Source organism: Falco punctatus (assembly GCF_963210335.1).
Source record: "Falco punctatus genome assembly, chromosome: 6".
NCBI lineage: Eukaryota > Metazoa > Chordata > Aves > Falconiformes > Falconidae > Falco > Falco punctatus.
In genome coordinates, this window is record NC_137585.1 from 30,027,343 (window position 1) to 30,043,604 (window position 16,262).

At 37.0% G+C, this 16,262-nt stretch overlaps 1 protein-coding gene across 1 annotated transcript in view; it reads left to right on the plus strand.

Annotated features, from left to right (window-relative positions):
- The window catches only part of MYBPC1 (myosin binding protein C1), a 122,726-nt gene that overhangs the window by 70,136 nt on the left and 36,328 nt on the right, over positions 1-16,262 (plus strand). The window contains exons 6-13 of the mRNA XM_080393565.1: positions 3,529-3,561; positions 3,923-3,958; positions 5,257-5,292; positions 7,821-7,925; positions 9,366-9,514; positions 9,874-9,991; positions 11,338-11,389; positions 12,954-13,010. Of these exons, the coding sequence (XP_080249691.1) occupies positions 3,529-3,561; positions 3,923-3,958; positions 5,257-5,292; positions 7,821-7,925; positions 9,366-9,514; positions 9,874-9,991; positions 11,338-11,389; positions 12,954-13,010 (586 nt within the window). The remainder of the gene's footprint in view (positions 1-3,528; positions 3,562-3,922; positions 3,959-5,256; positions 5,293-7,820; positions 7,926-9,365; positions 9,515-9,873; positions 9,992-11,337; positions 11,390-12,953; positions 13,011-16,262) is intronic.

Consider the following 16,262-nt stretch of genomic DNA (forward strand, 5'->3'; position numbering starts at 1 on the left):
GTCGGAAATAATGTTGTAAAAAATTCAGCATATATATGATCATCCATTTTTATTCCAGAGAAAGGTGACTCAACAGAAATCCCACCAAATTTACTGTGTTATCCCATACTCATTCAATCTAAAATCTTCTGCCTTTGTTTTTTAATTTTAGCATTATCATACAGATTGAATATTGTTATAATTGTGTTCCAAGTTGTTAGAATAATAATTGAATTGTAATATCAATTTGCTCATTCCTTTTTTAGGTCACATCCAGCCATTCAGAGAACTACTAAAATTTCTGCATGTTTTACTGATACCTTTTCCTCTAGGTTCCATCCAACCATCTACTAAAATGTTTGCATGTTTCATCTTTGTATTTTTGCAGGTTTCACTTATCCATTCATCTCTCAACTAAAACTGTACAGTTGCTGTACATATGTACTTCAAGTCCACTTGATGGGACTGCCAAACAGTCTTTGAAAATCAGATGGGTAATTGAAGGCAACTAAATTTTAAACTCTTAGTCTTGGAAGGGCTAAACTGTGCTCAGTAATTTCAGCATAAACCGAAAAGATTCAGCAGATTGGTTGAGTTCCTCTGTGTGTGTTTATGTACCATGAAGACACAGGTTCACTCTTTGTGTTGTTTACCTACATCCTGCCTTAGCCCTGAACATTTGCTCCGGTGTGCAGTAGCACAGATAAATGTTAATCACCTGCAGCTGCGAAACAGTGCCTCTTCGCTGCAAAACAGTGCCTCTTCCCTGCTCACCACTCTGCCTATCTCTCATGCCGGCTTCTGCGACCGTCAGTGCGAGCAGGGAACAACAACAAAGAAAGATTAATTTGTTTACGGGCTCTGTTAGTGGATTAAATCACATTTCAGGTGCTGTTCCAGTAGAGTCAATTGCAGAAGTTCCCTGTTCAGTTCTGCAGCACCAGGCTTTTGACATTGACACATGGCTTTCAAGTTGTCTTTTAAACAGCTGAAAAATAGAAAAGTAAACTAATAGATTAATATGATTTTACCACTTCTGCAAAACACTGTTTACCAACGATGTGATTGATGGCAGAATAGCAGCTTCCACTTTTGTGTGGTAGATTTCAAATCAAGGGAAAGTAGGTTTAAGATTCATAAGCAGTTCATATATAAATCAGTAGTTATTACTTATATTTTGACAGATTTTTCTACACTCCTGCTCTGTCAGCAGTTAGAAATTTTAATATTGAGATTACACTAATTAAAATGAGTTACTTCTGAGATACGGAGTGTTCTTTCATCCTACAAGACACTGCTCCTGATGGAGGTCCAAGAGGCCCAGTCCTCAATTAATGTGATCGTTTAGATACATGGAAATAAACATAAATATCCTACTTGCTAATGGAAATTTGCCATAGACAAATAGAAGCCAAAGAGCAAAAATGTACTCCATAAAGTAAATATATCTTATCGACCTACTGTCAATGATTTTAATGAGTTAAATGAAGTGATTTCTTCATACCTAGCTCTTGACATGCAACAGGTTGCTAAATGTATTCCATTAATAGTTTACTTGCAGAAGATAAGTAAAGCGAACTAATGATCATGGTTCTGCTGCCAGGTCTAGGATTTTTGCATTTTTTCTTATCTTTAGATGGATTTTATTACTAACATGAACAATCGCTCACCACAGACAGCAGATGGGTTATAGCTGTTGAACCATTTTTCATATTTGTTCAATAGTCAGTTCATTTTGTCCTAGAAGCCTGAGATATAAGGAATGATGAATTAATAATTACCCATTTATCAAAACAATCCTACTGGCATGTGGTTTTTTTCATACTCTTTCCATTTACAGCACATTCAGTTGTGCTTTCATTTTGATACTTCTGGAATGTTTGTTTGTTTTGATTTGCTTGTATTTGATGCTAACATTTTGTTTGAAAAATTATAGATTACCCTGGAGAAACCCCAGCAATCCCTCTGCAAAACTAGTAACACCTTTTTGTTGTTTTAATTTTCAAATGTTTAAAAAAATTAGAAGTCAAATAGAGCGGCCCTTTAATAATGTGATTATCATACACCATCATGTAGGATGCGTCACTTCAAAGGTTTTATGCTGATTGATCTTAATTATATTTTTCTGGCCAGAGAGAATATTCTGTACCTCTTCAAGCCATCGTCAACCACAAAGGTGACATTATTGACAAAAAGAGCTGAAAGTACACTTTATACTTTCATGAAATATAGAGAAAGATTTGCAGTGGAATTACTGAACCTTGTATTCATTTAGTTGCTAGCACAAAACATTAAAACGTCTGACAGGACTTTATCATTACTGTGCTTTCACAGAAAATCAACATCTTCAGTGTCTGCTTATGCTTTGGATGATGCAGGTGGTGAGAACTCTTCCACTAAACAAATTCTTTTTTTTTTTTCCTATGAATTAGAAATAATTTTTGTAAGATAACACATTAATCCTTCATATATAGGCTTTCTTTTTGCAACCGACATCCTCCTCCCAAGGGATTTTTAAAGACAATTTTGATGAATCATTAAAAAGGAATGAGTAAAATGTGACACCTAAGTAGTTAAATTCCATTAACAGACTTTCAATGAGCTTTTGGTGGTTAAGTAAGCACAAAAAATCAATATGACCAGTATTTACAAAAATGCAGCTATATTTTATATGTGGTTTTGTCATAGCTATTACATTTGTCCTTGAGAAAATACAGACAAATTATGACTTTAAGGTCCAAATCAAAGGGCATCTTCAGAGTTAAAATTAGATTCTGGAAGCCCAAATCTAAAATAAATTAAAAAACCACAAAACAAACCCTCTTTAAAAATTTAAGTTAATATTCTTCCAAAGTTGTTCTTGTTCATTTTCCTCCACTTTGACATGTTCTCCAGATGATTTTCTGATACTGTATAAAAGACATGTTAATTTTACATTACATATGTATTAAATCTTAAATATATCCAGTTTATTCTAGCCTTTCAAATGCTACATTGGTAATTTTAATATTTATTTTTTTTTTACTATTAGGCTTTTAAGACATAGATTTTTTGCATATTCTTATCAGAAACTGGTATCTCTGAGGTTTCTAGTCAACACCTAAATTCAAAGAGATGCAGCAGACTCTTGTAAAGATAGTCTTTACCTTATTCTGGTTTTCTAATAATCATGATTACAGTATTTCAGATTTAATGCAAATTTCATGCTTTTTCAAGCTTTTGATTTATATAAATATATACCTCTATGTATTCTGTAAGATTAAGTGTTTCAAAATACCTCGACAACAATTGCTTGTAGTGATTTAATACCTGATAATGGTCACCTTTTAGTGTGATTTAAAGGAAAATCCAGTGTGATGATAATAGTTCTGTTCTTATTTTAAATTATTTTCCTATAATATGGGGGAAATTAGTTATTTATTCCTTGCATTTTAGATTAATAATCTAATACAGAAATTGCAAAGTATAAATACAGGGAACTATTTTTAACTGTTGCATATCTTGACTTAATGATGCTGAATGCATATATGGTGCACATTTTAATTGCAGACGTGGTCATCAGAGAAATGGCATCTTCCTCAGGTCAGATATATGATTGACCTTGATTTCATTGTGGCTTTTTTGTATTTACTGTGGATTACATCTCTAACAAACAGAACCACTCAGCATCTTTCATATAAACTCATGATTTAATAATAGATCACAGCCCACATCTCATTTTTCTTTTACTTGCTTGAAACATTAAGGTTTACCATTTCGGCTACTGAATTATGCAAAGCTTTCTTCATCAGTTTGAAGCTTCCTTTTTGAATGCTCCTGACTATTATGATTTCTCTCCCTTTCCTTTGCAGGTTTTACATTTTCACATAGTTGTTTTAAAGCAGATGATCGTCTGTGCTTTCAGTTTCTTTATGTACTTTTTTATGTGTATTTCTTTTCACAGACGAAGATGACACATCAGGTAGTACTCCACCAGCAGGTTAGGACTGTGATAGTGCTTTGTGTGTGTATGTATGTATGTTTCTCATGACTATTAATGAAGAAAGAGTCCAAACTCTTGGACTGAACTCAAAACATACTAATTAGAGAAAGTTTTTTGAAATGCCTTACATTAAATTAATCCCTCTTCAGAAGTACCAGACCTTCATACCAAGTAAGTTCCTTTCCACTCCTGTCCTGAGGGCTTTGGTAGAACATCTACCACTGGAAGGTAAAACACCGGTTAGCAGCTCTGAAAGCAACTCCCCTTTTCCTATCAACAAACACGGAGTGTATTTTTAAGGTTAATCTTGAAAGCAAATTCCAGAATTACAAATAAAACACATGGCATGTGTTTTATTTGTAATTCTGGAATCTGTAAATCTGGAACCATGTCAAAACAGGTTTATCCACATAATTGTCTATCACTTCACCTTAGGCCGTATGACCTACAAGGTAGTTTGAATGTACTGCTGCATGCCATTGCTGCCAGCCTGGCAGATAAAATGCCTTTCGTTGTTTGCAATGAAAGAAAACATCACAGGGGTCCATCATGATAGATATGGCATGAGCAGTTCCTCCATTGCTGGCTTAATATGTTTTTTAAAAATAAACTGTGAATGAAACAATTTTGAACATTAGAAAATGCTTTGCAGTGTGTCAAATGGAAAACATGCTCTTAATTATCTTCACTGCCCTAAACGATTGCATTTTCTTGATTTCTCCCAAAAGAATTTGCATTGTTAACTTTGGCTTGGATACCATCTGTAAAGTCAGTAGCAGTACATTGCTTCACAGTATTAGAGGACCTCATTGTTAAAAGCTAAATATATAGATAACATTGTAAATCACAAACCCTTAAAATTTAATTTTAACTATTTATCATTATTTTGTTCAACCTAGATAAGTAAACAATTTAAAGAATTCAAAATACTGTCCCCTCAGATAAATATTGAACAAAATAAACTCATCTGTTGTCTGGAACTACATAAATCGTAAAGAAAACATCAGCTTCAGAGAACCCTTCTAAATGTGAACTACTAAAAAGAAAATCTTGAATAGAAATTAAACTAAACTAATTTAGATTTTCTAGAGCAAAGGGGGAAATATTTCTGATTTTTTTTCTCAGCTGTCCACTTCCCTTTTCTGGTATTCAAGTAGTTCCTCATGGGTATGTTTCTAAATATCTAATCTAATCTTCTTGCATGAAGAAACAATGTACCTAAAATCCCAGTGATCTGAGGTCAGTTAAGCTGTGATCTCTGATCTGGTGTCATCTAAATTGCTCTTCCCTTTCAGATGGGATGTCTAAGCCAGCGGAAAGAAAAGATTCAGGTGAGACCTCCTGAAAAACATGATGAAAGACTCCCAAATTTGCATAATATAATTGTAATTAATATTTTTTTCTTAAAGAAAATATTTAATTTTATTTTCACTGTTTATACAGTATCAAACTGTAACTGTTGAAATGCTTTTAACTATCAGAGTGAATAGGTTTCTAGCAGCTAAGCCAAGAGTGAGAGAAGGCTCTGCTGCACAATACAGGGCACGTATCAGTATTTTACACATACATACATACCTATCTATCTATATCTCTTTCTATATAGATAGATACACAGCTATTCCCTTCCTCCTCAGCCTACAGGGTGACAGTGGCTTACCTGAATCCCACACACAGGCCCCAGGAGACTGTAGGACAATGGCTTCTTCTCACAGCTCAAAGGACGGTGGGGAAAACCTAGCAAAGTCATAATCTCTTTCTTCCTACCCTGGCAGGTAACGCATACTGCACCCACTTTTGTGGTTTCAGGATTTGCAGCCTCTGGAACAAAATGAGCAGCAGGTACTTCAACCATGATTATTGAACTGGCATAACCGCCTATGCCAGCCCCCTGAGCCAACGTCAGACCCATGTTTTGTTCTGTTTGCTTAATAAATAAGAAAACATTAATATCTAAAGGTGATGATAATGTTTAGGTGTTATGTGGTACTGAATTAATGACTTCATGTAAGCTTCTTCCATTTTAAATATCCTTTTTCCATTTCACCTTGTGGTGTGTTAGGTTTGTACTGCACGTGACCAGGTCCTGTACCAAGCAATGTCACATCATTCTGTTCACACCAGTAACTATCACTTGTTCTTATGTTGTTTCCATATACTACCACGTTATACTGGCATAATCTAAACATCCAGATTATAGAGAGAGTATATATAGATGTGTATCTATATATATTTATGTTCCTGTGTGTCTGTGTATGTGTTTTTGTATGTGTATGTACATGAACATCTTTACCTGTAGGAAATATTGTACAAGCAGACATACATAGAGTTGTAGGCACACCCCTCAGAATTCACAGAAAGACTGAAAGGCAAATATTTTATATCAATGCTATCTAGCATTTCCATTCCTTTTTAAAATTCCTAATAGACTCTAGGATAATTTAAACAGTTTCGCTGCATATTCTCACGGTTGTCATGAGTTGTCTTGCTTTTGTGAGCAATGGAAATCTTCATGATTTACAAAGGCTCCTGTCACAGTAATATCTATATAGCAGAAAATTCTGACTTCTGGCAAGTGAGTTTCTACAGAAAATACTGAGCAGGGAAAGGAACTTTTAATTTCAAGACTGGGGTTTGACTAAGTGAGAAGTGTTGTGTGACTGGTTCCTTGTTTATGCTAGTTATGAAACCAAAACCAAAAGAGCATTGGATAAGCTATAAAGAGCTATCTTCAATTCTGAAACAACTGTAAGTTCAAGAGGAATGAGGGAGAGGCAGCTTTGATTTGAAAGAGGCAGATGGCTTTCTTATAGCTGTACATCTCCACATTTGCTCAATTCTTCTGTACTACCATGGCAGCACTGGCTTTACTCAGTTTCCCCTATGCACTGGTGATAACTCCTCAAAAAAATGAGATGTAGCATTTGGACTTCACAAATTCTCACTTGGAATATGAGACACATGCAGAAAGGGAGCAGGTAACAGACAGATGTTCACTGCCTTGCTCTCCCTACCTTTTCTTGTAGGAATGAGCTTTGACCATGGTTTTGCATGTATTTATTTACCCAAGATGTAACTGCATAGCACAAAGCCAGGGCTGTTCAGATGAGCAGGAAGACCAGAAATGCACAGCTGTGCTGGTACAGTTCTCTGCCTTGGGGAGGCCGCTCACTTGCCACTTCTCTCAGTACCGTTGTTCCTTTTTGGTTCCAACATCCCAGTTTCCAGAAAAGGTGCAGTGTCTGAACACATGACACAGTCATTTCCATCTGACAAACTATTTTTCTGTAAAATATCAGCCAATGCCCATGGCAGGACATCCCCAAACTCTCTGTTTCTGTTAGGGCAGAAGAGCACAAAATTCAAAAGTAAGCTTCATCCCTGCCCTGTTTTGCTGTCAAAGAGGAAAAACTAGCTTGTACAATAGACTGAGTTTGGACTTGAGAGAGACCCGCATCATACGTGTTTCGTTTGTCCTTACAGCTGTTTGTGTTTTCAGAACCTCCATCTCTTCTGAAAAACAAAGAGCTGCCCTTTGTGCATTGCCCCTGTAAAGCACTCATGGTTGAATGCTGGTGCCGTTCGAGTTGCGCAGTGCCCACCTTGGCTGATCAGGTTCCCCTCTCTTCCTCCCTGTTAGTTTCATTTTCTGTCACCACGGAGGTAGTGTTCTTGCAGGAACTGTACACAATGTGACAGCTAAGCAATGGATGTCAGTGTGAACAACAAATTACATATCTTTCAGGACAACTGAAGAGAGAGGTAATAGGGTTAGATAGTTTAGTAAGTTCAGGTAAGTGGATTTTGGAGGAAGTAAAACACACTCATATGATTGACATTTCCCTGTCTCTCCGCATCTCAGTATGGTCTATTGGAGAAGGAGCTCCAGAAGAGACAGAAAAACGCGATGACGCCCAAAGGTCCACTTTATTCGTCGAAAAACCTCAGAGCGGTTCAGTGAGCGTTGGTAAGTGCTTAGAAACAAAATCAAAAGCCACTCCCAGAAGGACAGAGATTGAGGCAGATCCAGGAAAGGAATGTGCAGTTCCTGTGACACTCAGCTTCTACCCGCAGCTGCAACTACTTCCACTGATTTTAGTTGGTTGGAAACTCCACTCTTCAAAGGCAAAATGGACTGTACAAAGAGAAGCAAACTCCAGTTGTTTAATTCAAGACAATCTCAAAATGTAACAGTTTACTGAGCACAATGGGTGAGAGGTATCGCTGCTGGAGAAGAGAGCTGTGATGCTGTTGGCTGTGATGCTGTTGATGTCAGGAAGATCTACCCAAAAGCCTGCAGCATAGATTAGAGATTGCCAGTCAGCTTTTGTACCCTACAGCTGTGTGTAAAGTAGCAAGCAGCAGATTAATAGGAGCAGCTCTGTAGGGAAGCTGGTGGGGTCACTCCTGCTGTAACCTTTCTGTGGGATTTTCTCTGGACTAGCTCTGGTTTAGTCCAGTGGTCTCATATACCTATTAGCAGCTGGAGCACAGGTGGTAAACTCTCAGAGGACCTCTTCAGTTTTAATTTCACCCCAAAGGAATGCAGTTCAAGCACTGTGAGGACTTTCTATGTGGTGAACCAGAGCACAGTAAATGGGGACGGTTAGGAGGTTCACTTCCAACTGCACTCCTAAGCCATACTATCATGGTAGGGTAGCTGCACCCTAAGCAGGGTAGCAGCAATGGTAAGAAGCAATAGCTACTTAATATGGGTGTTGTGTCATGATACACTATGACAGGGTCAGAGGTGGGGGGTTTTATGCATGCCTATTATTTATTTTGGTTTCTGGCTAGAAAAAGAGCATTTTGGGAGGATTTATTTGGAAAATAAAGATAAGAAGTTAGCTGTATTCTGCTCTGAAGCCCATGAATGACAGGATGGAAACTCAGCAGGGGCTGGGCAGTGGTGTTCTGAAAATTGAGCTAACTTTTACCATTGCCAAATTGTTTAGAGAAGACACTTTCCCCTCCCTTCTCAGCTTAAAGAATTAATGATAGAAATGCATGAAGAGCTCCAAGCTTTCTTTCCCACACTGGAGTTTATTCATGTAAAAATTCCTGGTAGCCTAGGAACACCTGCTTGTTTTAAGCAAAGAAATTCAAATAATTGGAATGACTCGCCCATGAGAACATGGAGTTTTGTCTCAACTAGTTTAACCTGCTTCTTAGTGTTTCAAGTTCCATGTCAACGTGGGCTGGGCCGAAGGCTTCCAGACCCAAAATAATTAAGCTCTGTCACACTGCAGTACTTTCATAGCCTGTGTGACTCCATCTGATTCTTACTGTCATGGCAGAGCTAGCACATGGGGACTGGAGGGAGCAGTAGTAAAACAAACTTGTACAGATGTGGCTGACCAACCACGTGTTCCTCAATGACTGCATTATTTTTTTCTTTTTTAAAAAGGTGGGAATATTACATTTATAGCCAAAGTGGAAGCCAAAGATCTTCTCCGAAAGCCAAATGTTAAGTGGTTTAAAGGAAAATGGATGGACCTAGCCAGTAAAGCGGGGAAGCACCTGCAGCTGAAAGAGTCCTTTGAACGTCACACTAAGGTGGATCTTTGCTTTTCCTTTTTATGGGGCCAAAGCTCCAAAGAGAGCTTAAAGATCAGTCTAACACAACAGGTAGCAATTCAAGAGCAGTGGACTCTAAACCTGGCTTCCTCACGCAGATTTCGGTGATGATCTGTGACCCTGCACGGAAGCAGACTTTTCTGCTATTCTAGTGCAGGACAAGTGGTGGTGGGGAAATCAAAGTCTTCCGTTGCCATGCCTGGGTTCCAGTTTCTTTCTAGAGCCCTTTATTTGAGTTATACTTTGCTTCTGGTTTAGGTCTGAAAGATTAATCTTTTAACTTCTGCTTTGTGCAAATATATTCCCCATATTAATGAACAATTATGTTTGATTTTTAGATTCACACGTTTGAGATGCATATCATTCAAGCTAAGGAAAATTATGCTGGGAACTATCGCTGTGAAGTATCTTATAAGGACAAGTTTGATAGTTGCTCTTTTGATCTCGAAGTCACTGGTAAGATTCCACTTGTGTCTAACATTTATAAAGATTTCTTTTTTTTTTTAACCTGAAATACCACCTGATTTTATTCAGAACCTTAAAATGAAGTAATGCTTAAAGCGAACACTTTTAGCATACAGCTCAGAGAATTTTCTTAAGTGTCTGTAATTTATTTTTTAAATGAACATTGGGATAGATAGTATGTGAGACGTTCATGCAAAAAATTGGAAAAGCTGTGAGATAAAGCTAGTATTGAATTCAAATCAGGTTCTGCCACACAGGACGGAGAGCTAGGCTTAGGGTTATTCAGAGAGCAAGGCTTCATCTGGCAGTACGTGAGCAGAGGGTCATGGAGTGGTTGTAGCTCACCAGTGTTTTGCACCCTGATCAGGCACAGTATAATCATAATTCAGGAAGCTATTTCTTCCACTCTGCATCAAATTAAAGAACATCACAATGCGGAGTACACTTGACACTCATGCCTTTGTCTGATTCTGTTTTGAAAGACCTTACTCTGGCAGACGTTATCTTTTCCTTCGAGAGCAGTTCTGCCAGCACAACAGCACACACATACCTGCACGATCAGACTGAGAAAGATGGATGTCTTCCAAAATGCCAGGGCCAGCAGCCAGTGGACAAAATAGTTGTTCACCCTCATAAAGCACGCCTAGCAAATGGCACAGACCAGACTGTTCGTTCATGAGTCAGGGGAAACTGGTCACAGTTAAGGGGACATTTGATGGCTGACTGACAGCCCAAGGGGCATAGGTAGGTGTGTGTATTCAGAGGCCAGTGAGGCAGGGATCAGCCTGGCATCATCTGTCACTGGCTGTGGATCAGAACCATTTCATCTGATTCAGGCTGGCACAAATGGGTAATTCACACAGAGGGAATGCATCCTTGCACCAACAAGACTCAACACGAGTCTGTAGTTGTAGAGAAGACTACTTCTTTCCTCTGATGATGAATGTACTGAGAAAATGCAAGGTGCAAGCAGGGGAGAAAGCACAGGGAATGGGAAGACAAAAAGGCCAGAACCTGTGTATAGGCAAGAAGGAGATCAGAGAGAAACATCAGAGTGAGATCTCCTATGCAGAACTGCAGAAAGTAGTTTAGAGGAATGCATTAACTAAACTTAGCTTAGCACTGAGCAGCTTTGCGCACATCAAAACTTAATGCCAACAGAGCAGCACAAACTCTGGTCCCTGAGCAGGAAACTGAACAAATTTCATATGCCTGAACTGAATTTTCAGTTTATATGAACTGAAAAAATTCATATGAACAAATTAGTCTGATTACATAAATTACATTAATTTCAAATTGTTTTTAATTCCTGTATTATTATTATTATTATTTCATAGAATCTTCCCAAGCTGCCCCATCCATTGACATCAGATCTGCTTTCAAAAGAAGGTAACATCAAACAGCGATCCTATGAAGCTCCTCAGTAATGGATGCTGGTAGCATGCACAGAATTTGCATCAGTCTTGGCAGACAATTGTATCAAGTACTTTAAAAAAATATTTTCTTAAATAAAGATTTAAAGATGTGGGGTTTAGGGTAGTCAGTAGTGAGTAGAACGAAATAGTTACAATACGTAGACAGTAACTACTGTAAAATTAAAGTGTCATTGCTTTAAGAGAAAATGTACTATTTAAGACAATGAAATATAAGTTTCTTTAGAGGTTTCTAAAATCATATTTTCATTCACTAAAATATCCTACTGCATGTTTCCTGAAAGTTGTCAGCTGCAACATGAAATTTCCTGGTCCAAGTCCTGTACTGATTAAAAGCAGAGAGAAAATTCACACTGATTTCGAGAAGACAGGATCTGACTTTAAGTTATGTTACAGTAAAAAAATGTGTTATAAGATCATCATTACAGAAAAACTACAGATAATATATTGCAGAGGATGTAAGATAAAGCATTGTGTCTTAAGTTTTGTTACCTTTCTGATAAAATAGCAATTCAAACCAGTATATATATAATTTTTATATTTTATGGAGAAAATTGTCTTACAAGGACAGAAATACTTAGAATGAAAATGTTTTACAAACAGAAAATTAATGCAGTTTGTTAATTTACACATACAAGCAAATCTGTGATTCAGAAGTAACTGCTTTTATTTAGAGGGATATGATTTTAAAAGTAAGTGCAAAAGACACTACATTCAAGGTGCACTCCTTTCTTGAGCACATTTTAAAAAAGCTGCAATAACTATTCTGCCCAAACAGATGAGGATATTGGAATATTTTCTGTTTTTTTAACATGCAAAACCTGGGATGAGATACTACATTATTTGATGTAACATTTGCAGGATCTTGCCCTTTTTACAAGTATTAAGGGCATTTATTTTGTCTTTATGTGCTTTTCAGTGAAGTTCTGCTGCTTAAGGTCACATTATAGAAAGAAATGCACCTTCACAGGACTGTGATTCTATCTGTAATAATGTACAATGCATTGTTCCTTTTTTTAAACTGATTTCTCCCTTCACTTAGACAAAGGTTAAATCTGAAGTGTAATGCTTTGCAATCAGTATTTGACACAGCTGTGCATTGTTAAAAGCACCACCCAGCAATGCAAATCTTTGTTTTAAATTCATACCAAAAGATCAGCACAAGCCTTTGTTTTTATACACATACACTATGGAAATGAAAAACAAAGCTCGTGTTGACTAGCCTACATTTATTTGTGTTGCCGAAACCTAACACAAATCTTGGCAAATTTATGTATGCAGTTACAAAAATTTGTCACCAAAGTATAATAACAAGCAATACAAACCTTTGTGTTATTTTTCACAAGTGCCTAAGGAAACATAATTTGTGTGAAAAAGGATACAAGTTTGTGTTGATTTTATACCATTATTTGTGTGTCTGGACAGTGTTGAGTGTATGAGACATGTAGAGCGTTTGCAATGCGTGTTGTCTAAGTCTTCCTGTATTAAACAAAGATTTGATCTTTTTCTATTAATAACAGCGGTGATGGACAAGACGATGCAGGAGAACTTGACTTTAGTGGTCTCCTGAAACGTAGGTGAGAACCAAGTGATGCAGTGAGCAGGTGTGGATTGCAAACCTTTAGGTTCACACACAGAAAGAGTCAGGTGTAGCATTAATAACTTCTTAAGAATTTTCTGACATTTTATTTTTTTCAGTTTCTCTAACTATTATTCTATTCTCATAGTATAATATGCAAACGTTCAGTCAATTGTACCTTTAAGTGTGCAGAACAGAAACCTCAGATTTAAGTCCATTGGGAAAAAGTGAGCCACAACATAAAGAGCCCAATAACATTTAGTTTACTTGCTATTTCTTTTGTGTTTGCATGGAGGGTGGAGGGGGACAATTTCCTACACAGGGATGAGCAGTTCAGAAAATTGAGTCTGGTGCAAGGGTTAAATTTCCTCTTTGGTTACATTTTAATTTGATTTTATAAGCATCTTGATATGAAAATCTTATGTCATGCTTTCAAACTGTAGACATTGGTATTAATTCTTTGTAGCTTTCTGTTTCAATATGTGCTCACATATTCAATGGTGTTTTATTCTACTTAAATTCTGTCATTGAGAAAAACTTGAGCATGTTTCTCTGGTTTCCCTTGAAAATCTGGTGATATAATAGTTATGCCTCTAGCTATTTCAGACCTTAAACCCAGTTTAGCTTTTAATAGGTTAAGACAAGATAGTTAATTGGTAATTTAAGAAAAAAAAATATCACAGAAATTCTATATGCCATGGAAATTAATAGCAACTGACCACAGAGAATTTGAAAAGGAACTATATCCTTTATTTCATCTACTGCTTACTCTGTAAAAGGAAAACCCAATCTGCAGTATTAATTACATAAAATGTTCACAATGGGCTCATAGGCTTTGATGGTGAGGACAGTATTTAAGCAAATAAAGCAAACAAGAAAGGCTGAAGGTAAAAGTAGGCAGTGAAAGCAATACCTGAACCCATTCAAATCCACCAGATCTTTGGTTTTTTAATCTTCTCATCCCTAATTAGGATCTTCAGTTTGACTTTTTATCATACTAACACAACTTACTCTGACAAATCTCATGAATGCCTGTCGGGTGTTTTATTAGCAATGTGAGAGTTGCATGTAAGAGGTCTTGGGTTTTTTGTGGAAAGAGAAATGTGATTGAAAAGTCATCACTTCACTAACAAGTAATTCATATGTTTTGTAAGATAAATACTGTATAGCCATATAAACATAGTATACCTATGGTGTGGTTAATGGGCAAAGCAAACTGTTCACTTTTAAACACCATTATTTGATATTGGTCAAATTGGTTCATCACCTCCTTGCTTCAGACAGTGAAATGCAACCTCATGCTTCTGCACTTAATTGAATAAGATTGCTAATTAAGCTCCAGTGTGGATATTAACATCCATTTTTCTGAAGACAAATACGTGCTTTCCTTTCAATTTTTTCAAGAGGTAATGTTGCGGGTGCATTCCTTCTCTTTTATGTGGTTATATTTCCAAGGAAAGAGCTAGAACTTTTCACCTGTGGTGCATAATATTTGAAACATGTTTTTTTAAAAAAAACCTAAATGCATAGAATCTGTGTACTGCCTATTTTCTAATTTTGTGCTGGTCTTGCAGGAAGACAAACTGGTTTTTATGTCAGTAAGCCACTCTATGACTGGTTGTGCTTCGTAAATGCAATGGATCAACAACAGCACAAAATTTCAAAAGGCACAAGATCTCAAAAACACTCAAACATTTAGGTCTTTTTTTAAAAAAGTACATCTTTCAACAAAATGCACATTTTCGGGGAAAAGATCTGAAAGCAGTTTTGTGGAGAGGTCAGTCTGCTTTGGAAATAGCAAGTGGTGTTTGCCCACTACCCACAGCAGAAACTATTGTGGTCACAGAATTAAGTTGATTTGTTCTAAGTTGTCAGAATTTGTTCTCCAGTTACAGAAGAGGAAAAAAAGAGTCTGGAATTAAATATTTCAAGCTGGTTGAAAATCAGGATACTCTAACTGATCCTTATTCTCAATTACTGCCTGATTTAAAGGGATACATTATCTCAATTGCCATGGAGTGTGCCTCTCCTTACCATGGACAGGCATTGCATGGCAAGTGGCCAGCCCCCGGAGAGGAGAATGCCACCCCATGGGGTGTGTCAGCTTTGACATATGTTTGCAAGCTGAGGTCGACTTGCTGCCCTGCAGAAGGAATCTCAGTGCAACACCAGTGCTCACTGCACAGTCACCCTCCAGAAGCATGAACACAGATAAAAGTAAAAGGAATGAAACATAAAATTACATACTCGAGATTGCCTAACAATAATTCTAAGATAACAATGTAAGTATGTCCAAGAATCTTCAGTGAGCTTTTTTCCTTTTTAAATTAACACTGGCGTATTATGAAAATCAATAAACCTCATGGATTAAACAACAAAGTGATCTTCCACAGTTCCTCATCCAAACATGCAGAGGTTCTCAGAGACCCTCAGTGCTATTTCTGTATATGTTAAAGAAAATTCTCTGTCAGACTTAATAGACCTCAGCTCTAATAGAGTCTCACTGCAAAGCTCAGTCTTTTTTATTTCTCAAATGTTTATTTTCTTGCTCTGCTCTGAAAAGTACTGTTTTTGTTAGACCAACTAGATCAAATCAGAATGATCCTGGTCTGACCTTAACTAATTTACATGAAAAAAAATCTCCTCCAATTCCTAGATTGTTCTAGCAGTTCACTTTTTTGAGCTAAGCTGTCAATTTCAAAAATTATCATGTTTTTTAGGATGCTTCCATTGTTCTCCCATTTAATGGCTGCCATTGTGAAAATAATTATACTTCTCTTTATTGGCTGTCTTAGCCTGGAGTTGCAGACAGTAAACACGGTATTGAAACTTCTGTATAAAGGTGATGCCTCACACAGGCCTTGGAAAACACTTCCTGCTCTTAAGATTAAAATAAACACGTGAGCCAACAGATCCATCTTGCAAGTCCAAGCTGGTGTGGAAATCTCCAGTTTCTATCCATATGCCAACTTTAACTCTGAGAAGTACTGGTGCAACTGTCTATAAACAGACCCAGATTCCCTTGGATTCCAATGTCCTTTCATTGGTCACCCCTAGTAGTAGTTACAGGGACTCAAGATTTGAAAGAGTTTTTCTGTTATGAAATGTATGGATTAGATTTAGATCTCACTGGTGCCATCATAAATTGTAACTGATTCCACTCATTACAACAGATAGAACTGATTTAAGTGGGATTAGCCCATATGCTATTATAGTACTACATTTTCTAACTGTATTTTTTTAATAATGA